Consider the following 27,027-nt stretch of genomic DNA (forward strand, 5'->3'; position numbering starts at 1 on the left):
TGCTTCAGCCTCACTGGCCCAGCCCCATGTGGCATCAGGTTTTCAACATCGTAGTCTGGTGCTGCTGAAACAACAAGCTGCATTGACCCCAGCCGCTGCTCGGGATGAGACAGCTTCTTCCCAGTGCTTTTGGGGGGGGGGGGGGAGGCAGAGCGACATTGCGCTACTCAGCTGGCGGTGCAAAGGCTCCCACCCCTCCAGCTTGTGTGCAGACATAGCCCACCCTCCCAGGTAGCAGCAGCCAAGTACACGGAGCCTCTCAGGCTCCATTTGGAAAGCTGCCTCCGCCTTGCACGGGCAAGCTACCTTTCTCCAGGGAGGGCATGAAGCCCCCACCTGTGCAGCCCCAATCCTCCTCCTGCTCATTTGTAAGCAGGAGAAAGATTGGGACTCCCCCAACTGGGGAGCAGTTTAGCGGAGACCTCATTGCACTGCTGGCGCATGAGAGTCTGGGACTCTGTAAAACTGCTTGGCTGAGGCAAGGGCAGTGGCACACTCCTCAGCCAAGCAGTTTGAAGAAGTGGAGGGAGGAACAAGCTGTATTGTGCCTCATCGATGCAGCATGTTGCTCCCTCTGCACCAGTATGAGGGCGGCTTCACTGAGTCCCCCCTGCCTGGATGCAGCTTGTTCTCCCTTGGCACGCAGGTAGCAGAGGGACTCAGGAGCAGCAATGTACCGAGAGAAGCCGACATCATATATGGCCCAGGCCTAGGAGGCTGTGATGCTGGCAGCACTGGACCATCGTGCAATGAAGCTGCCTCGCACACCAGAGCCAGACTTGAGTGCAACATCCCTCTCTGCAAATCTGGCCTTGATGAGGAAGCAGCTCATTGCACCCCCCTCAAAAAAGATCTCTCTTGGGGGGTGTCCCCAGGCACATAACTATTTTTATCCCCTTAACGTGGCTTATAAAACTGCTATATAAAGCTCAAAAAGATGAGCTGCTGCTGTAAATCAGCGCACCATACCTGAATCTTGGGACAATGCTTCATTTTTTCTTCCTGTGGGATCGTGTTGGTGACGACGACTGCTTCGAAGGCAGCATTATTGATCCGCGAAATAGCAGGGCCAGAGAAGATCCCATGAGTGAGAATAGCATAAACCTTAGTTGCTCCTGCAGACACTAATCTATAAAACATAGGAAGGGGGAGAGCGGGAGATGTATGAATGTCAGCACAAATCTAGAGTGCAAGTTTCAGGAAACGACAAGAGCAATTACCTGCTTGGGCAAATGCAGACAGACGCACAGAGCCTGAGAACGTGCTTCTCAGGCTCCATGCACCAGTGGTGGAGCTTGTCTCCAAGGTGCATGTGTGCACATGGCTGCACCCGTGCCAGGGGCGGAGGACCAAGAGGGCCTGCCCAGCTGCCAGAGGGGCAACAGCCCCGAGTGGCTTTGCAAGGTCTCACAAAGCAGTGCAGGGCGCCCCCGGCAATTGCCCTAGTGACTCCCCCAAACACTACACACCTGTCGTCTGCCTGCCTTCACCCAGGAGGGCAGGCTGCCTCTTTCCTCCTGGAGCGACTGACCGCCCCGGAAGGAAAGACACAGCCTGCTTGCTCGGGTGAAGGCAGGAAGCCCCGATGCCCCTCCTGCCTGCATGAGCCCCAGAGGCTTTGGGGCTTGCTCACTTACCTTAGCTGCTTCTTCCTCCCAGCATATTGTGGTGTTTAGCTGCCAACATATCACAATGTTGAAAACCAGTTAGCACCCTGCCCTACTATGCAATGATCCTGCACAGTTGTAAATGATGACTTGACTGCAAAGTTCATCTATATACAGTGGTGCCCCGCAAGACGGAAAACCTGCTAGACGAAAGGGTTTTCCGTTTTGGAGGTGCTTCGCAAAACGAATTTCCCTATGGGCTTCCTTTGCAAGACGAAAGCCCATAGGGAAATCTCCGGGACAGCGGGGAAGCGCAGCGCGTCTTCCCCACTGTCCTCGGACCTCCTCCGAAGCCGTGCGGCGGGACGGGGACACCTCCTCCCGCCGCCCGGCTTCGGAAGGATCTCCGAAGCCGGGCGGCGGGGCGGGAACACCTCCTCCCGCCGCCCGGCTTCAGAAGGCTGCTCCGAAGCCGGGCGGGGGGGCGGAGAGGTTTTTAAAAAACCCCGGGACAGCGGGGGACTTCTCCGCTGTCCGGGGCGATTTTAAAATGCTGCCGGGCGGCAGCACTGCCGCCCGGCAGCATTTAAAAAAACCCGGGACAGCGGGTTTAAAATCGCCCCGGGCGGCGCGTTTCTCCGCTGTCCCGGAGGGCTTTTGAAGGCAGGCGGGGGGGGGGGGGGAGCAAAGACTTTCGCCCCCCCGCCCGCCTTCAGAAGAGGTCCTGGACCTCTTCTGAAGGCTGGCGGGGGGCAAAAGTCTTTGTCCCCCCTGCCTGCCTTCCCAGGGGCTTTTAAATCGCCGCCCGCCAGCATTTTAAGATCGCCCCGGACAGCGGAGAAGCCCTCCGCTGTCCAGGGTTTTTTTTTAAATGCTGGGGGTGGGAAGAAAAGCCCTTGTCCCCCCCCTTCAGAAGAGGTCGGGGGACAGACTGTCCCTGGACCTGGTCTGAAGTCGGTTTCCATAGGAACGCATTAATTGATTTTCAATGCATTCCTATGGGAAACCGTGCTTCGCAAGACGAAAAAACTTGCGGAATGAATTAATTTCATCTTGCGAGCCACCACTGTACCTAGGTAGGCTCCGGGGAGTAAATTAACAGGCTATTTCCTAAAACGGTGTATTTCAATTAAGACTGAAAATAGCCATACTTTAGTCATGGCAGGCAGAGAAACCAATGTTTTGTGTGTGCAAGATCTATTTTTCTTGAACTAAAATGACCCCCCCCCCCAAAGAAACCTCTGCTGCTACCCGATTCTCTTCATTATGAAGGTCTGCCTCAGTTTTTTACTCACTTGTCTGCAGCGTGACATATTGTGCCACATGTGTCTGCCATGTCGTCTACAAGAATGGCTACGCGGTTGCTCACATCCCCAACCAAGACCATCCGGTCCACTTCGTTGGCTTTCTTCCTCTCTTTGTGGATCAGGGCAAACTCCACGTTCAGTCTGTCAGCGATTGAAGTGACTCTGCATCGAGCGGGAGCAAAACATAGTCAGGGCTTTTGTATTAAAACAGCAGTAGATGAGTCACATGGAGCAAAATTCAACCCCCACCTCCCCTCAATTTAAGGCAGGCGAGCATTTATAATCAGGATCTAGATTGGCTTGATGGAACATTTTAAAAATTAGCTGCATTTGATTACATTAGCTGTCTCAATTTAGCATAATGGGTAGCTTGATAGCAAGAGAGAATCTTTGCTCTTTAGAGTGCAGAATTTTGTGTTAAGTACGTCTCTCATGGCAAGATGCACATGATAAGCGGCTCTCGCCTGCCTCTAGCACCCAAGTCTTTGTGCATATGGCTGAACCTGCGAAAGCTTGCTTGTGACCCAGAATCGCAGTCATGTAGGATGTCCTGTGGATGGATGCCTTCTGGCATGTGAAGACTCCCATGACCACAGAGGACCTCTCTGCTCTTCCCCACAAAGGCTAGGGAGGCTGGGACTACTCAGCACGTTCCTGCCTGTGTTGAATAAAACCGGAGTGCTAATTTCTCAAGGAGGCTTTGGTAACCCACAGACTACCACCAACACACAGTGCTGGAGTTGAAAAGACCTGCACTGACTTCCCATCTGCTGCTGGGCCAATTGCAAGGTACTTGTACCCAGAGTAACTTAGACCATGTACAACCCCAAGTTTATCACTACCATTATTTGGGGCGGGGTGAGAAGCACTATTAGTGGTTCTCTATCAGCCAGAAGCAGAATTCCTGTCAGTGAGGAGTTGTGCTTTCAGTACTGTGGGCCCTAGCCTGTGGAACTGCCGCCCAAAAGAAGTTAGGCAGGCACCATTGCTACTGAGTTTCAGATGCCTGGCCAGACCTAAATGCAAAGGCCTAATCCACATGTTTGCCTTGGCAGCTGAAAGCAGTTTCTACATATATCACAGTGGCAACTTTTGCAAGTGTGGGTTTAGAGGGGTTTAGTGTGTCAAATTCCCAGCCAGACATGAAGCTCACTTGCTGGCAAATTACCACCTCTCTGCCTCATAAGGTTGCTGTGAGGATAAAATGCAGAGGATGTGAGCTATGTTTGCCAAGGGAACAAACAAACAAACAAACAAACTGCCAATCAGGTCCCAAGCAGACCTGGCATGGAAAGAGCTTTAGGCTCTCCAACTTGCTTGGGGGTAAAGGCCCCGCTCAGCACTCCAGTTCTGGATGTGGGACATCATTGCAATCAAACCAACAAGTCATGCTTTGCCAGATGGGCACATGACGGGACTGTGGCTCACAGAGCTTTCCTGTAAAATTTGCCAGAGTGAACTCTGTTAGATCACCTTCTTTGTCTGCTTTGGCAGTAAGCGGCAACCCTCCATACATCCTGCTGATCTGGGCAGCCTCCTCTTTCTTCATCATGCTTCCAAGCTGATTGCATGTGCATGTCTGAGCTCTGTAGCCCATTCACCATATTTGAAATCACATTTTGTACTTTTGTAACTTAGTGGTTATAAACGTGCCTTTATTTTGCTACTGTTAACTGTTTCTTCAAGACCGAGGTTATTTAAGTAAATACAATTTTTACCACTTCACAAAACTGTGTGCAATTGTTGTTTTTAAGGGGGAGGAAATGGGCAATACCAGGGAAAATCCAGTGTGCCTTAAAGCATTCTGGATTATTGTTTCTAGGAGTTACATGAACCTTAAGGCAAGTTTAAGCTGCAAAGCATGGCACTCTGCTGAACTCACGTGAGCAAGGAAGGATAACAACTATATATCCTCTCCCAATGTCTAAATCCTTTCCTACATTGGGATGATCCTGTGGGATCTCACACAAGCATCCCTAGCATTCAGGAGCTCATGCGCTCATTGGCCTTGCCCACCAAGCAAAGTGCAGAGCTTGGAAATCATCTGGTTGGCCACTGTGAAAACAAGGCTAGATGGATCTTTGTCCTGATCCAGCAGGACAAAGAAACTACGTTAAGAAGGTAAGATTGCCAGTGAACTGCTTGGAACTTGCTGCTTTTTAAAAAAATGTTCCACCTACAGAAGTTAACCAACCCATCAATCACTTAGATAAACATCAATTGCCAAAGTGGCTTCTGCTCTGTAAAAGGAATGCTGGTGAGATTGTTCCTCCCAGCATACGGTCTGAAGGCCCCTGTGGCCAGCACTTTTCTGAAGCTAAGGAAGCCTCAGTCTGGTCAGTGCCTGAATGGAGAAACCACCTGCGGAACTGCATGTAAGCTGCCTTGGCTTCCGTAACAGAAAAAAGGTGGGTTCTGCATGTCAGAAACTATATAATAAAGCAGGTTAGCTGGAGATTGCATCCTACCTTTTTGCTCCTCCCGCATCTGGTGAGACAATGACACAGTTCCTCCAGTCTACAATATTTTCTTTGATCCACTGCAACACAGCTGGTTCTGCATACAGGTTGTCCACTGGGATATCAAAGAAACCCTGGAGATTGCAGGAAAAGAGGCAGCCAGGTATTAATTTACGGAGGTACAGATCTTTATACGATTAACAAGCTGCAGAGGCAGGCTAACAACTGCCAAAAACTCATGCAAAATAAGCAGATGAGGAGCTTTCTCTGCCACAGCCATTGTCTCACAGGTAACTTCCTGGGGACTGTTAGCCTGTATTGAGTGGGACCAGTGAGAAAAGTGGGCAGGGTCACAAGCAAAACTGGGCAGAGCAATGGATGAGACTCTTATCTTTGCATAGCAGGCAACACTTCAGCCATGTAGAAGCTGGAAGCTCCCATATGCACACACCCACCACACCCATCTTTATCCAGACAAACTAGAGGTATTGTCACAGAACAGGGACACATCCCAGCCAGACAAAAGCACCTGAGGGAAGTGTGGAGCAGGGCTGGTGAGGGGTGTGATTGAAGGCATGTCCCTGATGAGAGTATATAAAACAAAAGGCAAATACAGACATGGGAAGAAGCACATACCACCTTTGCTCCAATATATGTCCAAGTGCAACATCTAAATGGCTGTGCTTGACCATTTTAAATGAGATGCTGGTCATGCAGTCTAGCATCTAACCCTCTTACTGATATGCCCATTTCACTGAAATGCTTGAAACAAGAGAGGCAAGGACACCCCAACAGCTGTGAGGAAATAGCTTACTAAATACATTTCAGCCTGCATCTAAGCAGCCATGTAACAGCCACTGCTTTGTGACAGTGACTAAATTTAGTGACTCCCAAAGAGTGGGTGGTGTTCATTTTAATAAACTGCATCCCAATTCTCATTAGCATCCAGGCTGGTCCTCTGCCTCTCTTGGTTCTGCCACTTAAGGGAGCTGCTCTTCACTTCTTTCTTCCTACTGAAAAAGTTGTCACTTTTTGAGAATGAAAGAAGCCATTTGGACCTTCCTATACCATTACGCCCCCATCACATGCACAGCAAACTCAAGAGTTTGAAGCCCATGGGAGCAAAAAGCAGGTGTCTTACTTGGCCTTGAGAAAACCTCCAAGACTGTGTGTGTTGTCTACAGCTGACAGTCAACAACCTGAGGCTTTATGAGAGAGAGCTGGAGAGATAGCGGTTGCTTGTTACATATTTAAAATGCCCTAGCCTGGTATTTAAGCAGACCACTGCAGTAACAAAGCCCATGATGCTTCAAAGCAACCCTGGAGACCACAGGATCGCCCAAGGGAAATCAATGCACCCGGCTTCAATTTTAGTAGAGTCAATTGCAACATATGGATTGCTGCAGTGCAGGGCTGCTCCTGAAGGTCCAGATGGTCAACAATTGTGCCATCAGTGGCTAGCAGGGTGGATCATATGATGACAGTTGAATACATCCTCTTCACTGGCTGCCAACTTGTCTCCAGGCTCTACTCAGGTTGGTGGCTTTAGTTTTTAAAGCCCTAAATCAGCCTGGAATGAGGATTTCCTCAGAAATCACTTATCCAAAGCAAAGAACCGCACTCAGCTTCTGAAACCCTTCTTGTTATCAGCCGGCTGAGAGAAAAGGGTCTTTGCCTGTTGCGCTACTCAGATGATGGAGCAATATCCCTAGAGAACGACACGTGGCCCATACTGCCTATTTTAAGTAGGCACTGGAGACATGCTGTGAGCATTCGTACTATCACTTTACTGCTTCCACAATCAAGCTGACTTTTTGTTTACAAAGGTGGGGCACAAATTTTAGTAGACAGATAGATAGAACAAAGGGTGGAATCCAGCTTCTACTCACACATTGGGATTTCACCTTCCTCTCCTCCCATCTACAGCCTCCTATATACCCCCCCCCCAAAAAAAGACCCCTGCATAACAGATGCGGTGGGCAGCTGGAGGTGGGAGGAGCAGAAGAGCAAGTGTCTATTCCGCTTGCATGCAGACCTAGCTGCACACGACCCAACACATTTTCCTGATGGCAGTGCAAACACACAAAGGGAAGCAGCATACAGGAAGGAGAGAGAAAAGGAATCCTCATTACCTGTATCTGGGAAGCGTGCAAATCCATGGTGATGATGTGATCTGCTCCAGCAACTGACAACATGTTGGCGACAAGTTTTGCAGATATGGGAGCGCGGCTCTGGAGGGAACAAAAGACGGGTTTTATGAACTTTGGGGTTGCGGGGTGGGTGAGAAGGAAGTCATAACATCTCTCAAGCGATGCAAGTGGACAAGTGATCAGAGCTCTTCCACACTTCTTATAATATCTATGCATCTCTCTATATAAAACAAGTGGGACCTGCAAACAAAACGTTGCAGCTGTATCCTCATCCTCTAACACAGTGTTTCTCAAACTTGGGTCTCCAGCTGTTTTTGCACTACAACTCCCATCATCCCTAGCTAGCAGGACCAGTGGTCAGGGATAATGGGAGTTATAGTTATCTGGAGACTCAAATTTGAGAAACGCTGCAGTCTAACAGAAGTGCTTCTGCTCAGGGTTCCAGCCACATCTTCACCTCTAGCCTCCCTTCCAGTTGCCTTTTTTATACACCTTACACTCAACATCCTGCGGCTCTTAGTATCCACTGAGCATTCTCAGTTCTCATTGGCACCAGGAAGATTATTACAGGTAAGGAGTCCCCAGTGTGTGCTTTCCGGGCTTGCAACAAGAGTTCAAATCACTTTATTCACACACTTCAAATGTTACCTGCTGTTGCTCTCAATTCTTGTCCCAACCCAGGGGCAGATCTGCACTCATGTTTTTAATGGTAAAGGTAAAGGGACCCCTGACCATTAGGTCCAGTCGTGGCCGACTCTGGGGTTGCAGCGCTCATCTCGCTTTATTGGCCGAGGGAGCCGGCGTACAGCTTCCGGGTTATGTGGCCAGCATGACTAAGCCATGGCGAACCAGAGCAGCGCATGGAAACGCCGTTTACCTTCCCGCCGAAGCGGTACCTATTTATCTACGTGCACTTTGATGTGCTTTTGAACTGCTAGGTTGGCAGGAGCAGGGACCGAGCAACAAGAGCTCACCCCGTTGCGGGGATTCGAACCACCAATCTTCTGATCGGCAAGTCCTAGGTAACCTACAGCACCACCCGTGCCCCATTTTTAATGGTAGGAAAGGGTTAAGGAAGGGTTGCAGTAACACAGAGGAACAAATGACACATTGCTTTTAAAGTTCTTAATGCGTTTTTAAAATGTGGCACCAGAGGGCGCTGCAGAGCCACCAGCAGCGTTTCTACGAATATAAACCAACAACAAAGTAAGAAAAACGATTTAAATTAAAAGTACACCCTGTGACGTTTTAGAACGATATACCTAATGCCCTTCTAATAATGTTAGAGAGGTCAGTGTAGATCCACCCCAGGAGTCTGGACACAATCGTTTGGCTTTTCTGAAAGGGCTTCTGTTTTAGAGCTCTCTGGATATTTTTTAAGCCACTTGCTAACTCCAGACATCCAAACTAGTTTAATATAGTCAGGGCCAAACTCCACCTTGTACACAAATGCATGCTGAAAACCACGGCTTCTTATAAGGAAAAACAACTTGGGGGGGGGGGATCTGCAGCAGAGACCTGCACAAATGAACCACTTTGCTTCCTGTTGTTCTGCTGCAACTTCCCTTCCCCAAAACTGCTTCTGTTGACACTCAAACCCCATTTGCCTTGTTAAGATAATCTGGGGGCGGGGGGGGGGGGGTGTCAGCTCTTCCCTCATCCTGTTATTTGTACCCTACAAACACTTCCTTGACAGTTTTTTTAAACCAAGGGTGGAAAATCTGGGGCCCAACTGATGTTATTGGACTAGGTAAAGGTAAAGGGACCCCTGACCATTAGGTCCAGTCGTGGCCGACTCTGGGGTTGTGGCGCTCATCTCGCTTTATTGGCCAAGGGAGCCGGTGTACAGATTCCGGGTCATGTGGCCAGCATGACTAAGCCGCTTCTGGCGAACCAGAGCAGCGCATGGAAATGCCGTTTACCTTCCCGTCGGAGCGGTACCTATTTATCTACTTGCACTCTGACGTCCTTTCGAACCGCTAGGTTGGCAGGAGCAAGGACCGAGCAATGGGAGCTCACCCGGTCATGGGGATTCGAACCGCCAACCTTCTGATTGGCAAGTTCTAGGCTCTGTGGTTTAACCCACAGCGCCACCCGCGTCCCATTATTGGACTACAGTTCCCCTAATCCCTGAGCACTGACCATACTGGCTGGGGATGATTGGATTTCATAGAATCGTAGAATTGGAAGGGACCCTGAGGATCATCTAGTCCAACCCCCAGCAATGCAGGAATAAGCAGCTGTCCTGTTCAGGGATCGAACCTGCAACCTTGGGATTATCAACACCACATCGTAAACAATTGAACTATCCACCTGGAGGACCACAGGACCCCAGAGATCTCCCAAGGAGGCTGTGAGAAAAAATGGAGACCTACTTGTGACAGAGGACTTTGCATTCTTCTCTCTCTCTCTTGTTTGGATTAGTTATTGCATTGCATTGTATTATGAAAGATCTTAAAATCTTATTTTTTGAAAAAATTCTCCTTCACCCCAAAAGGAAATCTGGCTTTAGATACCCGAAACAACTAGGGGAGAAACCAGCAGGGCAGAATTTTCAAGGTGTATCCATGGTGCTGAGTGCCCCAACCAATTTCAAATGGTCCTCTACCCTTGCCCCCACCACACATTACATTAAGTGTTGCCTAAGCAAGGGTGTATTTGGAAATATTTGGCTACTGAGGTAACATGTAGTTTTGAACGGAACAGTGAACAAATCATTCCTCTTCAAGTAGTAAACACTGACATCATTTCCCCATGTGATGAAGCTTAGTTCTCAGGAATGAGGAACCAGATTTAACTGGGAAGTGGGCCTTTTCCAAAATGGCATTTAGATAGTTTGAAAGCACTAAGAAGTGTGGAGGGGGGGGGGAATGGAATGCATTCCAGATCACCCCATTTTTTGAAGCAAAACACAGCTATAAGTTGATTCCTCCGTAAAGCTTTGCCTCACCAACCACCAGGTTTATCATGACTTCACACTCAAGTCAAAAGCATGCAATATTTGGGCAGAATGGGACATACAGTATTGCTACAGAAATCTGTCTTACTAAAAAATGTAGCATTTGAAAATACTTGAAATGCAACTGTCCCACTAAGGGTCAACTCTTCCAAGTACCCCCACACCCCTAACTTTTTGATTGCTTCTTTTACATTTCATTTTAGGAAGCTAGTCCTAATTCCTACACATATGCAAATGCCCAGGATGCAAAGCAGTTGCAATGCCTGCAGGAAGTGGAAAAAGTCAGGAGAAGAAAGGAGAGTTGTAAAAGGCTGAAAATGGACAAGAGGGGATAGAGAAAGAAGAGGGGGGAAAGCAGACACTCAGAACAGAAAAGTAACAGCAGAACAACAGAACTGAGAAAGAACTGTGACAGAAACCACTACCTGCACAGTTGATACACAGACAGCCATGATTTGGGGCTGAGCTCATTTTGGGTGTGGGTTGTTGTTTATTCATTAAAACTCTTGTTTAATGCATTGCAAACTGCTTTTAATAAAGATGTATATGAATTACTGTTCATATATGTTAGATTTAACTGAGATGGGGCAATCAGCTTCCCCTTACTCATAGCAGAGTCACATGCATGACACAATCCACCAACCGCTTCTGCCATATGCTACACATTCATTGCAATGCAGTTTGCACAGAAGTTCTGCACCTCTCACAATGAATGAATGAATGAATGAATGAATGGGTGACTGCATAGCACTAGAGCTTGTGATTACACACGCACACATCACAAACTGCCAAGTCTTTCAAGAATAAATTCACACAACTGAAAATCCAAACAGTGACATTAAGGTAAAGATAAAGGTACCCCTGCCCGTACGGGCCAGTCTTGACAGACTCTAGGGTTGTGCGCCCATCTCACTCAAGAAGCCTGGGGCCAGCGCTGTCCGGAGACACTTCCGGGTCACGTGGCCAGCGTGACATCGCTGCTCTGGCGAGCCAGAGCCGCACACGGAAAATAAATAAATAATAGCTTGTTGATGCTGCCAAATTGTAAGCGCTCTGGGTGGCATCCAGTTTGTGTCAGCCTAACTTGCACAATGGTCTTCTCCTTTCTTTCCTCCATCTCTGCCCCAAACTCCCCCCAAATCTGCTCTTCAAGGTTGGAGGACACGCAGGTGGAGTAGAGATAGAGCAAGCAGGTGCAATGCTGGCGATTGCCTTTTAGTACAAACACTGGGCGAGGAGACACTTGCACAATCGGGTTCCACGTCATCTAGATTGCAACGAGTCTCCAGTCCAAGAGCACCATGACAAAAGGTGCCTGCAGGGAACAGTTTAGCAAGTAAACCCAAGTAACCCCAGTGAACAAGCCAAGTCACACAACACGGGAGAAGACCCAAAATTCGAGGGCTGCTAGCCAAACTGACCCAAGGGAAAATGTTGTTCCTTCTCTAGTACAGAGAACATTTCCACTTAGCATTTCTTTTTCTGATTGGGGCAAATCAATGCTTCAAAAGGGAACCCAGTGAACCAACAGAAGAACCATTCATAAGTGCTGGTCTGTCATGTATGTTTCGTGAATAACATCTGGAAATCAGTGAACAAGTTGGGGTTTTTTTAAACCCCTCTAAAAACCAAATCCTTGAACCTTCAAGGAGTTAGCTCCTGGACATTTTGCTCTCTGCTTACAAATTATACTTTAGGATTAAGAGCAAGAGACAAAGCTATTAGTCACAGCTCCTTTATGTAACACAAACAACAAATATTTCAGAATGACATTAATATTTTTAGAAGATCTGAAACCTGGAAATTTCCAGTTACTTTCTCAGCATCCTATAGAACCACACTTTTGCGTTTGGACTGCTGAACTTGTCTACCACACTTTTTGGCTTATATGTTTCCACTGTGTGTGTCATGCCTACACAACCCAATTTCCAGTTTTCTCCTTCAAAACAGTGACTGATTTATGCTGCTTCTCCAATAATCAAGGAATTGGCTCTGCATGTGTGGTGAATATCCTATATATACACACACGTCTTAAATAGTGGCTTAGATTTAAAACTTTCCTGCTCTGAGTTACCTAACTTTTCGTTTACTTTGGAAAAGGTCTGATATAAACTTCAGTATGAACTTTGTTGTGTTGGCAAAAAGTAGTAATGTTATCTGGAAATGCAAAAATCCCAGGTTTTTTTCCTTTCTTGATAAGGGAGGCTGAGCTTGTTCAAATGTAGTTAAAAATTATGCAATTAAACTGAAGTTGAGATCAAAATGGGTCAGCTGAGATTCTAATAATCCATGGTACATTTTAAATCAAGATAGCTGTAAAGTACCACTTACCCATCTACCTTGGTCCTATATAGGAAAACACAACAAAAGTCAATTAATGAAAAATGCAAATCCTCTCATCTGCAAGAATAGGATAAATTTTAAAAATCATTTCAATCAGAATCCCCATTGACCTCTTTCATATGCGGTGAAAAATTTAGTGTTGCGAAAAGAATGTGTATATGGGTTAAGGATCAAGTAGTGAGATTTGGCATATTGAAAGAAGGATGTTGCATATGATTTGAAGAACTAAAGAGAATATTGCATCCTCAGTGACCTCCCTTTAAGTCAAAAATGGAACTCTGAGATCACCTGGATCAGCATCTCCCCCCCCCCCCAACCTTTAAGGCATCAAAAGGTCATTATCAAAAACTTGTCATCTTATTGTAAGAAATCTTAAGTAGAAATAAGTTTCATTAATGGGGAAGAATGATCAGCTCTCCAATATTCTAATATGAATAGAACAAAATGTTCCAAAATGGAAAAGTGAAGCAGGTTTATCGAATTTAAAAAGGGGGGGGGGGGAGAGAATCACTATAAAGTTGTGGGGTATTGTACTCCAAACAAGTTGCGCAAGATTTATAATGGTAAATAATGACTGGAGATGCAATTTCCCATGGCATTCCCTGCCCTGTCATTCCAAGAGTGTGGTTAGAACTAATAATAACTTATTGCTCAGTCCCAAAACTAATCTCACGTGGTTGTCTAAGCACAATATTTTTCAGAATGTGTTATGCCTCTAACTGATTTGTTCACAGCTGCAAAAATTGTGGTAGCCAAACACTTGAGCCCAAGAATGCCTATAATTAAAAGAATGCATTACTAAAGTATGGAAAACAGCACAATTAACATAATTGAGTAAAAGAATTAAACTGAGGCAGAAGACACAGCATAGGGAGATTTGCTAGGAGGCATCCTTTTGATTTTTTAAAAGCAAAGGTGTAACATTGACATGAATGCATACAATTGTTTATCGGCATCTTAGCATGAAAAATAACGAGAATTATACTGCATACAATAATATATTTCTTGCTTTGCACTATGCTGAACTATTTTTATGCCAAACACACCGACAGGTACTTACATTTGGATTTTTCAACTGTGTTTGTGGTAGAATTTGCTCAGCTCTCATTTGCAACATTAATATTTGCCGTATCAACTACCAAATATGCCGTGTTGATCTCAGGGGCGCCATGATGGGTTAGGGAGGAAGAATCTCTTCGCCAGTTAAGATCAAAATTCACTTGGGAGCAAAGTTGACCAATTTCACTGGAAACTTTGATTCTAACTAAGAATTCTGCATAGTGCAGCTTTAACTACACTAGGTTGTTTATAACAGTCTAAATGAAGGGTGGGGAACATTTGGCCCTCCAGATGTTGCTGAACTTAAACTCCCCTCATCCCTGGCCATTGGCCATGCTTTCTGGGGCCAATCAACATCTGGAGAGGCAAAGATTCTAAATACATTTCATAATTTGGCAAATCAGGGCAAATGTGCGGGGGCAGGAGAGGATGACTCTTATTTTGACAAACACCTTCAGAGAGTAACCACCGCTCACCTACCTTGTCTTTCTTATCTTGCCTAGCGTAAGGGAAGCATGGGATTACAGCCGTAACTCGGGAGGACGACGCAATCTTGCAAGCATTGATCATGATGAGAAGCTCCATCAAATTGTCGTTTATTTCACCACAACCACTCTGGACGATGTAGACATCTTCCCCTCTTACACTCTCACCAATCTCTACACTGGAAAGAAAAATGGAGACACAACGATGACATGACTGGGCATGTTAAGTCTATAAAGCAGACAAGTAATACTTAAATTCTCTTCCTAAACAATACATTTTAACTAAGCAGCTTAGCTCTCTGCAGATAATGTACCAGACACAGGCTTACTCCCCAAACCCAAAAATTGCTTTTCAGGCAAGGGGAGTCCTTAAAAACCAACAAGTTGTGGCAACGTGATCAGAGGCTTCACGTGTTATGATAGACTTAACCACAGGCTTTGCCTTTATAGGGTGTTGTACGACTTGGCATACAGTTAAGTCTCAACTCACTAACTCCTGGGAAGAAGAATTGATTGTTAAGCCTTTCTGAGAAGTGTAGCTCTCAGCTTCCCAGCAAACTACAGTTTCAAGGATTCTATGGAGGAAGCCATGAGTATTTAAAGTGGTGCAGTACTACTTTGTATAGTGCAGACAGGGCCTTAAGAGCATAAGATTAGAGGGTTAACCATTATTCCCACTGAAATCAGTTGAGCATAAAAGGGCTTAACTTTGGCTCGATTCTGCCTGGAGTTTGCATCATTTACCTAGTTACAAAAAATCCACTGTATTCCAAATGTATCAAGGGCAAAACTACTAGTTAACCATTAAGATTCTACCCCATCTCCACCCCCCACCTCCAAAGTTAAACAACATTCTGCTGTGGTGATACAGATAAAAGGGCAATCAAGCTAGATCTTCCCCCAGAAGAACATCAATGTTTGTTTTATGCAATTTATCAAATTCAGCCATTTGGAACTTTCGGTTCAAGTTCGAAGGGTGACGGGTGCAAAGTGCCCAAAGCACTAGACACCTGAGGAGATTTTATACACAAAGGCGCACTTTTAAACCTCCTTATTTCACTTTGAATTTGCACCATTTTATAAAATGCACGGCAGGGACTTCAGCACAATTATTACAACAAATCCCCTCCGCCCAACATATATTACATTCCAAATGGAATCAAAACTACACAAGTCAGTACTTCAACTACGCCCTCCTTATGCCATGGTACCTTTGACTCAAATGCACTATCTATGAGTATCGTTCACCTATGACAGAAATAACACACTTATATTTTATTTTGACTCACAGGTGTGAAGCCCAACAGCTAATGTAAGTTTCACTCGTGGACATGGCCTTGGCCTTTAATCTACAGTATCCAGAAGAGCCGACACCCCCCCCCCGGCCAAGTCCTAGAGAGAAGATTATTGAATGTGGCTCAGTGTTGGCAACATGATTCTTTGTCCAAAGGGTAGAGGTCCTCATGCAAGTGTTCTGAAACAATTTAGGCACAATTCTCTCAGACCCACTCACCACCCAGGCTTGTGGGTTCTCTTTTCAGTCCTCAGGAGCTCCCCTATTATTTTATTTAGTACATTTCTTATGCTAAAGAACTCCCAGGTGATCTAGCCAGGCGCTGATCTGAGCCAGACATGCTTAGCTGCTGTCTCCATGATGGGGAAGGTACAGAGGTGAGCAAATGTACACAGATGGGAAGAGAACAGCTGAACAACAACAACTACTACTACTACTGAGACCTAGTTGGATGATCTAAGTGACATTAAGCTAGCTCAGCTTATGTCCACATGGGTACTTGGTGCACCACCTGTCAAGGTCAGAGGAGTAGGCTTGCTATTGTTCATAAAAATGCCATCTCTCTCCTCAGAAGTCCAATCTGAACTGTGTCTGAGTTCAAGGCGATAGCTTGAGGTGTCGTGCTAGAGACAGAAGGGGGAGGCTGATAAGTGTACTGTCCAGCCTGCTGCACTACAGCTTCCCTAGCTGAGTTGGTGGAGGCAGTTTCAGATGTGGAGTTGGGGGGCTTCAATATCAGTGTCAGAAACTGAGATATGAAAGCCAGGAGCTAAATGGCACCTTAAACCTAGGTTAGGGGTGCCACAATGGAATGTCTAGGCATACTTTTTCATAACAAGAATACAAAGCTAAAAATGAATGAGCAGCTGCTAAGGTATAATGTTCATTTGTCACATGGTCTAGTCCGTCCCCTGCCCACCCCCCTAATATTCTTAAGAGGGTCTCTTCTCCAGGCATCAGAGTGTAGCTGAAAGTGCAGAGGTAGAAAAAGGCCCTCCTTTCCTTCCACTCTGCAGTTTTAATCAGAAATCTTAGGCACGGTACTGTACCCAGAGCTCAGAAACTGCTTGCACCAATGAAATTCCCTGTTGCAAAATGTGTTTAGAACAATGGGAGTTTCGAACGTTGTTCCAATACCCAATAATTGCAGGACTTCATGGCCTCCATGACAAACAAGTGGCTATCTCAGTACATTGTTGGTACGGTGCATGTGGCTGGACATAGCTTGACCTGGTCTTTGCCACAAAATGGATGGGAGGGAGGGGCTCATTGTGAGCCTGCTGTCACGTATGGCTCACTCCCTGGTCCATCCACAAAGGCTTATGGAATCCAGTGGATGTTTTTAGGACCCATCCTATTCTCTTGACTATCATTTATTTTAAACTTTTAGTTTTGTATTTTTAAATTGCGATCATCTGCCCTGGAACTTTTTGGTGAAGGATGGGTAAGAAATTTAACTAATTAATGACAACAGCTGCTTCAGCTACTTGCTGCATAATCTGCCCTCAGATTCCCCATTTGGGACATATGGGACTGAGGCTCCTTTACCACGGGTAGAGTTGAGAGTTCACTACTCCTATAACCCTAGAGCTCAGGATCCACACATTGATTGACAAGAGGTTCAAGCAGAGACACGAAGGAAATGCCTCTCATGATGCACTTTCGGGACTTGCTGCCATGAGAAGTTGAATGTAGCGATGGCCAAGGTTTGCTTACGCTTGATATCCTTGCCTTATGTCCACTAAGCTTGCAGTCTTTGTACTTGACCACACTCCAGACTCAGGCAATAAGCTGTGCCTTTTTGCAGTAAGCTAAGCAACTGCTTTGGCGCTGTGGGTTAAACCACAGAGCCTAGGACTTGCTGATCAGAAGGTCGGCGGTTCAAATCCCCGCGATGGGGTGAGCTACCGTTGCTCGGTCCCAGCTCCTGCCAACCTAGCAGTTCGAAAGCACTTCAAAGTGCAAGTAGATAAATAGGTACCACTCCGACGGGAAGGTAAACGGCGTTTCCGTGTGCTGCTCTGGTTCGCCAGAAGCGGCTTAGTCATGCTGGCCACATGACCCGGAAGCTGTACACTGGCTCCCTCGGTCAATAAAGCGAGATGAGCGCCGCAACCCCAGAGTTGGCCATGACAGCAGGAACTTCCCAGACTGGGCCTGCATACAGAGCCCTACAACCTCTGCTGCAGCACCAACCACCTATTTAAGGACTGCGTCTGGATAGGGAAGGCAGATTCTTTCCTCCTGCTTAATTGGGAAATGCAGCTTTCACATTCTACACCATGTAATCATTTACATTTAATGCTGTACTGCTGTTGTATCAATATTTTTCACTGAAATGCTATCCTCACATCCCCTACCCTCGTTTTGGGATGTACATCACGCCATTCAATTTGTTTGTATTGTATTACTGCGCCCAAACGTAATTATGTGCAATTTTGGCAGCCATACTTAGGAGGGCTGGATGCGCTGGCAGCCTATTGACTCTGGAACTTGCCCCCTAAACTGGTCCAACAGAACAAGGGTTTGTTGACCCTCAGGGCAAGGCTTATCAATGTACACAGGCATTTGCCTCAGGGCTTTTCTGGGAGAGGATTACCATATTTTAATACTGAGCCAATTGGTTAATTGTTCACTTCTATTAATGCGTAATGCTGAGCACACACTTGCAAACTCCCAGCGACGGTGTTGCAATAAGCACTGAACAAAAAAGCATGCCGCGAGGCCTGTTGGGGTATTAATCTGGATGGCCAAATTCATATTTTGCTTCTGTTCAAAAACAAGAAGAACACTTTCCCTTAAACTGCACAAGCAATATTTGTTTTTCCAACCACAGTTGGTGGCTGCAGCTCTAAATGTTGACGACAGAAAACACAGAATGCTTCACACACATTTAAAGGGACAGACACACAGCATTGAAATGCTATATGTGGGGGGAGGGGGAATTAATGTATGTGAGCCACTGCATGTATTGTCCGGTCACATGCAACTTCCTGGCTTGCGAATATGTGGCAGAAAAACGTGCGTCTGATGACATACAAGGCACTCCAAGGCACAATGTCAACCACCCCTTCTACTGATCAGAACCTTATCATTCCCTACTAAACAGTCAAGTCTTTGCTTTCAGCCTGCTCAAATATCCGAAGTCAACTTGGTCATAGATCCAGTGCTTGAGTGCTGTGCTTGGATGTGGGGAAACCCCAATCCAAACAGCTGGTCAACTAAGTTAGTATCTCTCAGACTAACTTGAACGCAGGATAGTCGCAAGGCTAAAATGTCACTTTGAGCACACCAGTGGGATTACACCACCACCACCCCAAGCAAAAGCAGTCTTTTCAACATTCTCAATTATTATTCAGGTCCCATTCTGATTGAGAAGATATTCAAACTGTTTAAAAAAGCTGCTAAAGAAATATATCTCATTATCAGAAAGGAGAGGAGAGAATAACAGTAACTTAAAAATGCTAAATTGTTTTGGTGGCAGGAAATAGAAAGAGCTGTCAATTGGGAGGTTGTAGACTCTCTTTCCTTGCAGGTTTTTAAGCAGAGGTTGGATGGCCCTCTGTCACAGAAGGCTTTTGTTGAGATTCCTGCATTACAGGGGGTCCCTTACAACTCTATGATTTTATGAAAGACTGAATGTGGACTTGCAATGCCAGGAAATCAGATATATTCAAAACAAGAGACATTAAGAATGTTTTGTTTTAGTTGACCAACAGCTACAGGTAGAGAACACACCAAATACAATCCCACGAAGTGCTCTTTTCTGTGAGATACCCTTTGACTATGTGCTTCCTTTGCAACAGAGCAAGGTGCACCGAGCAAAAGGTAAATGGTCAGTCTTGCTCACACAAATTACCATTTTGTCTCACAGCAACAAGCTTAAATGCATAGTTAGTACCTATTTGTGTACGCAGAATGTGCAGCAACGAGACTGCATGCATGCATTGCTTCTGTTAGCGTTAGTGGCACAGCCCGCCAGGAAACAAGGGACAGCAAAAAATAGCAAAATAGAACAACTGAGCTCTTGAGCAGCAAAAAGCAGTTATACGAATGAAACTTCAAAGTGACTGAAATCACAGCTTTACACAAATTTAAATCAGTCAAACAAATCAATGAAGGAACTTGCACTTTAGCTCAGTTATTTCAACTTTATGCTATTTTATTTTTTGTTTTCACAACTATCCCAACAACACCAAGAGCCATCACTAACATTGGTGGTGATGATGGGGTGTGTGTGTCTAAAGAAACACAAGCAATAAGCTTCTTTTGTTTACACACGTGAAGCAGATGCGATTAGAGTGCACACAGTGCTTGTTCTAAGCCCCAGGCCAGATCACGTGCTGGAAAATTAGAGAATGCAGCAGCAACAACAACAGAGTTGCTGTGGTCCTCTGAGTCAGTTTAGGACAGATTAAGGTTAAAATGTTTAGTTTGTATGCTTGAAGTCGATGAGGCTTACTTCCAAGCATGAACTGTTAAAATCAGGAGTGAAAGAGTCTAGCATCCATACTGTGCTATTCATTTTAAACATGAATGTTTGCAGTTTCATAGGATGAACTCCTTAAACTGATGTCACTTCTCCATTCTAGTGGAGCATCAGTGAGATACAAAGTTCTTTGTGCCTTTGACTTCTTGTGAGCAGGTTTTTTGCTTTCATACACATGCAGTACAAGAATGGAATACTTATGCCTAAACCAAGACTTGCTTAAGTATCTAATGTGCACTAACTCTAAGGATCCAAGCTAGGTATACAGTATACAGTGGTACCTTGGGTTAAGAACTTAATTCGTTCTGGAGGTCCATTCTTAACCTGAGGTACCACTTTAGCTAATGGGGCCTCCCGCTACTGCCATGTGATTTCTGTTCTCATTCTGAAGCAAAGTTCTTAACCCGAGGTACTATTTCTGGGTTAGTGGAGTCTGTAACCTGAAATGTCTGTAGCCCAAGGTACCACTGTACTAAGGGATACAGCCCAACCACCACAGCTCTTGCACAGAGTAGCATCTCGCTTCTAGCTCAGGCAGAACTTAGTGTTCAGTTTTGCTGAAATAAACTCAGGTGTACGTCTATAAACAGCAGCATGAATAAGCTACAATATTTTGGTTCACCTGGCACATCACTGCTCGCTAACTGGAAATGGCTGTTCAGGTTTAAAGCCTTTTGAATCACCTGCTACCCAAGCCTTTAACTGGAGATGTTAGGGACTGGGCTTACAGACAAAGAATAAAGGATGACAGGGAGGAATGCCCTGTTACAAAGAAGACAAGCATAGAGTTGCCCATCCCGTAGTCTCCTGTTTTAATTAAAAAGTTGTCAATTTTACTTGTGCAATCAAGAGCAGAAAAGGGAAACTTATAGGAGTTTAGTGGTGCAGCAATAAAACGGTTAGCATATTTGCAAAGCTAAGCAGGGTCCAGTATGGTTTCAATTTGTGAAATTGTGTGTTGAGATTCCTGTATTGCAGGAGGTTGCACTAGAAAGATGACCCAGAGGGTCCCTTCCAACTCTATGATTCTATAGGAGTCTTCATCTATAAAGGGTCCAATTTTAGTCTCTTAACAAGTTTAGAGAAGCCTCTTGGCTACATTTCATGCCAAGGTATAACCAGCAAAGAGTTCTGTAAACTAAGCCAAACCCCTCACAAAAAACCCCAAACCCAAACCCTGATTCTGGGAAGCATTCTTGAGTTGGTGTGCGTGCATCAGAAAATCTTTTTTCTGTTCCTGTGACATTCTACTAGCCACAACTACATGGCAGACTCATCTGAAATGGTAAGAGCTATCTGATAGAAATAATTATATCTACCCAGGCTCTAAAGTGCTGGGAAAATGAGATAGCACTTCAGGCAAGAGATCTTGCATGCTCTACAATGGAAGACAATGCTATTGGCAGTTCAGTTTTCAATTGATTTCTTAAAGATTTCCTAACACGGAATTTGCCTTTTTCACAGCTGCTGCACATTGGGTCAACATCTTCAATGAGCTATCTATTATGACCCCAAGGTCTCATTCTTGGTCAGTTCAGACCTCATAAGTGCATATGAAATTAAGGAGGGTTTTTTTGGCACCAATGTGTGTCACTTGACACTAGTTTACACCAAATTGCATTTACCATTTTACTGCCTATTCAGTCAGTTTGCACAGAACCCTTGGAGCTCCTCAGTCTCTATTTTAACAATTTACCTTTACTATTGTAAACAAACATGGCCACCTCACTGCTCACCCCTTAACTCTAGTTTATTTATGATCAGTAGTGCCTCTTTTGTCCTGCCACGATCAAGGTTGTCGGAGTGGAGGAAAAGGGCAGCATATAGGCTTTCAAGACATGCTTACAGGCAAACACAGATTATCGGTGAAGTGCAGACTCACAATCAGATTAACAAGTGACGGTACTCTTACTAAGATATGGTAGTTACTCAAAATTTGTTAATAGTACAACCAGGCATGTGGACTTTCAGATTCTGCATTTAGGCACACTTTTGAGAGAGCCAAGAACTGGTGCAATCATTCTAAACTACAGGCTAATAATTCACACATCATGCTTTAAAACATGAATAAGTCATTTCATGCGTAAACTAGAGATGTGAAGGCCCAGAATGCATGCCTCACTCTGGACAAACGTAAATCATCCTCATCACCTCCTTTAGTCCAAACATTAAGCTATAAAATGTGAAAGCAAAGGAAGAAAAAGAAAACTACATGCAAAGACATATGCAACAGAAGCTTCTGAGTGGCTTCACCTGGCTACAAGTGCCTGCTGAATCTACAGTTTGCGGCCCTGAGAAATAAAGCAGGCAGAGAGAAAAGCGGCAAGCGTTTTTTGTTTTGTTTTTGTTCTTCCTAAAACGGGACAATGAAAGCGTGGCCAGAGCTAAGCATACACTTGAGGCCTCAGATATCTATCTATCTATCTATTATCTAGTTTGTAGGCCTCAGACAAATATATTAAACCACCCTCTTAGGGCAGAACAATTAATTATCCTGCGACACGGAGGACGCCCTTTTCCCGCGCAGGTTTATGAGCAAACAGGAGAGTGTCCAGTTTGCATTAGCATTTCCATAATTTGCATGCACACACAAAACACGCAACCCAGAGGAAAGCGCGCTTAAGCTTTCAAGGGGTTTCTTTCTCCGCATCCCCACGCCCCCCCCATGCTCGTCATTTCACCCCTCGCTTTCTCAAGACAGGAAGCTCTTCTTCCCGCCCGTGCCCCTCTCTATGCGACCCCCGGTCAGGGCGAACGCAGGAAGGCTTGGAAGGGACCGCCAGGGTCATCTAGCCCAACCCTCTGCCAATGCCCCCAACGTGGGGCGCCCCTGGGATTCAGGGCCTCAATTGTTGTTGCTTTTAGGGAGGGGGGGGCACCGGGAATGGCTCGCAATGGAGGCGCTGAGCCGCCTAGGCTGCTCGCCTCTCCTCCCCCCGCATCCCCAATCCGCTTTCCGCGCCTCACCTGGTCTCCTGGTTGCTGAATTTCTTCGTCACCACTTTCCCCAGATCCAGCCCCAGCCGGTCGGCCACGCGCTGGGACAGATCCTGGTGCGAGCTGCCGCTGAAGAGCACGATGTTGGGCATGGCTGGGCGCGCAGGGGCCGCGGCAAGGGCAGCGGTGGCGGCGGAAAAAAAGGAGGAGGGGAAACGGCGAGGAGACGAAGAAAGAGAGAGAACGGGCGCGCGCGGCCAGCGGGTCAAATAGCCGCGGCCACGCCCCCTCAGCGCCGCGGCCACGCCCCCCCACCGGCGCGCTCTCTCTCCCGCGCGCGCCCCCCTGACTCAAGAGGGCGGGGACTGAGTGGGCGGAGCTACCGGGCGAGAAGGACGTTGCTCACGCTGTGAGGTGGTGAGTAAGTGGAAGAAGGTTCCTCCAAGCGAGTGTGGGGAAACCAGAGATAAGAATGAAGAGGAGCCAAACTTCCGGTAAAGAGTGAAAGACTCTTTACCTCGCTTGTCGAGGTAACCAAGCTGCGTTGAACAGGCTGTATATGGTTTACATCGGGCAGGGAAGATTTGTCGGGATCATCTCAGATGCGCCCTGACCTGGTTTCCGATGGATTCTACTTTTTTTTCCTTTTCTATCTCTATGGGTGGAGCAGTGCATTGTGGGCTGAAGGGTATTAGGGAAGGCGCAGAGAGGAAAGGGAAGGGCGCAGAGCGATCCTAACCTTCCTCCCCCCTCCCCCCCCTCGGGGAGGCAGACCCTCTGAACTGCAGGGGATTTCGCTTGTTCAAATTCCCACCCCACCCAGGGTGGCTGAAGTACCAGTAACAGAACAGTTCTGCATAGAGCAAGTAAAGCTCCGCCCCAAAATCAAAACACTAACGTTGAAACCATCTCATCACCTAAAGGGTTTTTAGTATCGCCCATGGCTAAGTAGGAGAGACGACTTCTTTTTTTAGGACCAACTAAAATGACACAAAGCTAGTCAGCAAACCTTCAGGCTGGGTCACAGTCTAGAGTCATGTGCAAAAGTTATAGTTATCAGGTTACTGGCATGGGACATACAGTACAACAGATAACAAGTGCCCACTCAAACCACAAACACAGATGGCTCAGTTTCACAATCTGACCCTGCCTGGCCAAAATGGCAAACTGCAGTCTTTGAAGGTGCAGGAGTTGTTAAGCAAAACCTATTCCAGATAGTATTGTAGTACAATAAGCCCGCAACTTATGTGGGGGGTTACACTCTGGGGCTCAAGCACCTAAAGCCGCAACACAATGGGTGCACTAGTGGGTGGGAGTGGCAAAGTAATTTTTCTCAGATGCCTGCTACCTTCTTTTTTTTTTCTTTTTTTCTTGCCAAGCACATAAAGCTGAATGCACACAGGTTAAATGTGGCAGAGTCCAGCCAGCCAACACAGCCCTTGGATCATCACAGTCTTGCAAAGTGGCGCAGGGCTGGCAGGGCAGCGTGAGGAGCCAAATGTGCAGCACCCCCTTAAAAAGTGTGCCCCAGCATCCCCCCACAACACGCCCCGTCTTCATAAAAACCTCAAACAACTGTCATAATTCCATTACAATCATTTGCTCTTTAAAAGCAAGGCAGGATGAGAATAATGTTTAAAAATGCCTCCCAGTTCGAGGCAGCGTAATTTATTTTGCCTATTCCTCTGCCGTCATACCTGAGACATTCATAACTTGGATGTGAATAGACTCTATAAAAGGGAAAGCAGATTGTGACATAGGGCTTTAAGTAACACACAAGGCAGCTGCCCCCCAAGCCAGATTGTTATGTACTACTGAAGTTCTCACCCTGGGCCAGCAGGGGGATACTGTAGATAGTTTTCATTCAGGTCCACATATGCAAATAAGGGATTGAAAGTGATGTTCAGTGATTGGATAGTTACAGAAAATGGTTACTGTTGCGTTCTAGTGGAGCTCTATATAAGCAGGCTGGCTGAACCCTTCAGTTCAGTTCTGTTCTGGCCTGTGAATAAATAAGAGCTGTTTTGAAGAATTGCTGTGTCGTCTGATATGTTCACCCACAACTTAACACAGATATTGCTACAAAGCACACACTATACTTCCTAGCAATAGGTCACTGCCAGAGGCAGTGTGTCTCTGAATTGCTAAAAATTGCAGGTGAGTAGAGTGTTGTTGTGCTCAGGTACTACTTGGAGGGTTCCTCCTGCCATCTGGTTGGCCACTGAGGACAGGATGCTAGTCTAGATGGGTCATTTGCCGGATCCAGTAGGGCTTATGTGCTATGCCATTGAGCTATAGGCCCACCTCCCCATTGTTATGTTACAAATTGGGTGCTGCAAACATGGGCAGAGCACAAGACAATTCTTCTGGGATACACCTTGCCTTCTACTGCTGACCTGCAGTCACATCACATGCATACAAAAGTATGCATATAGTTGTAACTTTACAGTGCAAGCCTATATTTGTCTATTCAGAAGCCCCACTGAGTTTAATGGGACCTACTTCTTACCAAGTGTCCTTAGGATTGCAGCCTTAACCAGAATTGTGGTCACATTTCATGGTAGCTAGCAAATATTGTTTCAAAAGGAATCAATAAAAAATAGACTAAGAGAAACAAAAATATAATAGTCCTGGCATGAGATGGATAAAAAACGTAGTTTTTGCCTAACAATTGCTTTGGGGGGAAAGGTGGAAATGTTACAGACACAACTGAACTGCACGTTCAATTTCCTGCATGTTTCATCGTAATTTTGCAGAGCAAATGACTAGATGTGCATTAACAACTAAGAGCTTCTGAAACTAGAAACTCCCCAAAATGATTAGATGAATGGATGTCAGGGAGATGACCCTCCTCTGTTGGGCCTTTCTTTCCTGTTGCCTGCTGAGAGTCTTATGCTTATCATGTGAAATTTTTTTTTTGGAAAGTTTCAAAACTTGTATTGTAAGAGAGAACCTCGTGGTTGTAAACTAATGCATGGATGAATTCACAACGTTTCAGTAAGTGGGTTTTAAAAACATCTCTATTATAGCCAATTGTGTGAAAGTGAATTAAATAGAAAACAAAAATTTTGGATAATGTTCTCTCTTTTCTCTCTCAAAGTTCTGCTTAAAATCTTTGCCAGGAAGTAATCAAAATGTGTCTATTGTGGGGTTATTTTCCTATTGTTATTTAGAGTACGGTGTGGTCCACAACTCTCATTAGCTCCAGCCAGCATGGCCAATGCTGATGAATGATACGAGTTGTGGTCCCAGCAACATTTGATGTGCCACAGATACCCAAACCCTCGCTTTAGAGCAAAGATTGGATTAAGGACTTGTGCTGGTTGAAGAATGATAGGGGTTCCTATCTTCTGCTTCGTAAATGAGCCTCCTTCAGCTTCATGAGGAAAGAGGAAGGAGGAGCTCACATCTGCTATTCACTTTTTCATATTTCTCTCTGGCCGAAGCCCAGACATGCTGGGTGGCTTGGAGCCTCACTGACACCCCTCTGGAGGCTTCACCCAAGGCCGAAACCCTGGCTAGACCCACCCCTCAGCTACGGCTCTGCATTAGGTGTGGGGAGATGGGCTCCACTGAGGGTATAGACTAGGCTGATCCTGAAAGTCAGGCCTTTAGCTGTTAGCTTTTGCCAGCAAGGGACAAGCATAAAAGGAGTGATGCAGCAGAGCCTGTGTCCAGCATAAATGCTTACAAAACTCCAAATTGCTTTTCTTTCAGAAGGAGCCTTGGATATATTTGCAAGGGAGAAACAGCAGTAGATGTTAAGCACCTCCACCACCAGCCTTCCGAATGTCCACCCTCTACATTAACCATCATTCATGTGTTTGGGGGGGACACATTTTTGCTAGTATAACAATTCTGTCTTTATGTGGAAAACCGTGAGTCACTGTCATTATATTGCATAAAATAATATTCTTTTAGGAGATGACTGCACTTGC

The 27,027-nt window shown here is 45.8% G+C and overlaps 1 protein-coding gene across 2 annotated transcripts in view; it reads right to left on the reverse strand.

Moving 5' to 3' along the window:
- PRPS2 (phosphoribosyl pyrophosphate synthetase 2) overlaps positions 1 to 23,355 on the reverse strand; it is a 26,838-nt gene extending 3,483 nt beyond the window's left edge. Inside the window, exons 1-7 of one of the 2 annotated variants that reach the window (XM_077927505.1) lie at positions 23,120 to 23,355; positions 14,365 to 14,548; positions 12,814 to 12,828; positions 7,506 to 7,604; positions 5,383 to 5,507; positions 2,903 to 3,076; positions 970 to 1,129 (exon numbers count right to left, since the gene is read on the reverse strand). In XM_077927505.1, coding sequence (XP_077783631.1) covers positions 970 to 1,129; positions 2,903 to 3,076; positions 5,383 to 5,507; positions 7,506 to 7,604; positions 12,814 to 12,828; positions 14,365 to 14,548; positions 23,120 to 23,241 — 879 coding nt within the window. In that variant the 5' untranslated portion in view covers positions 23,242 to 23,355. The remainder of the gene's footprint in view (positions 1 to 969; positions 1,130 to 2,902; positions 3,077 to 5,382; positions 5,508 to 7,505; positions 7,605 to 12,813; positions 12,829 to 14,364; positions 14,549 to 23,119) is intronic. The other variant, XM_028727695.2, reaches the window with a different exon arrangement.
- Between the last annotated feature and the right edge of the window lie 3,672 nt (positions 23,356 to 27,027).

This window comes from Podarcis muralis, chromosome 4 (assembly GCF_964188315.1).
Source record: "Podarcis muralis chromosome 4, rPodMur119.hap1.1, whole genome shotgun sequence".
NCBI lineage: Eukaryota > Metazoa > Chordata > Lepidosauria > Squamata > Lacertidae > Podarcis > Podarcis muralis.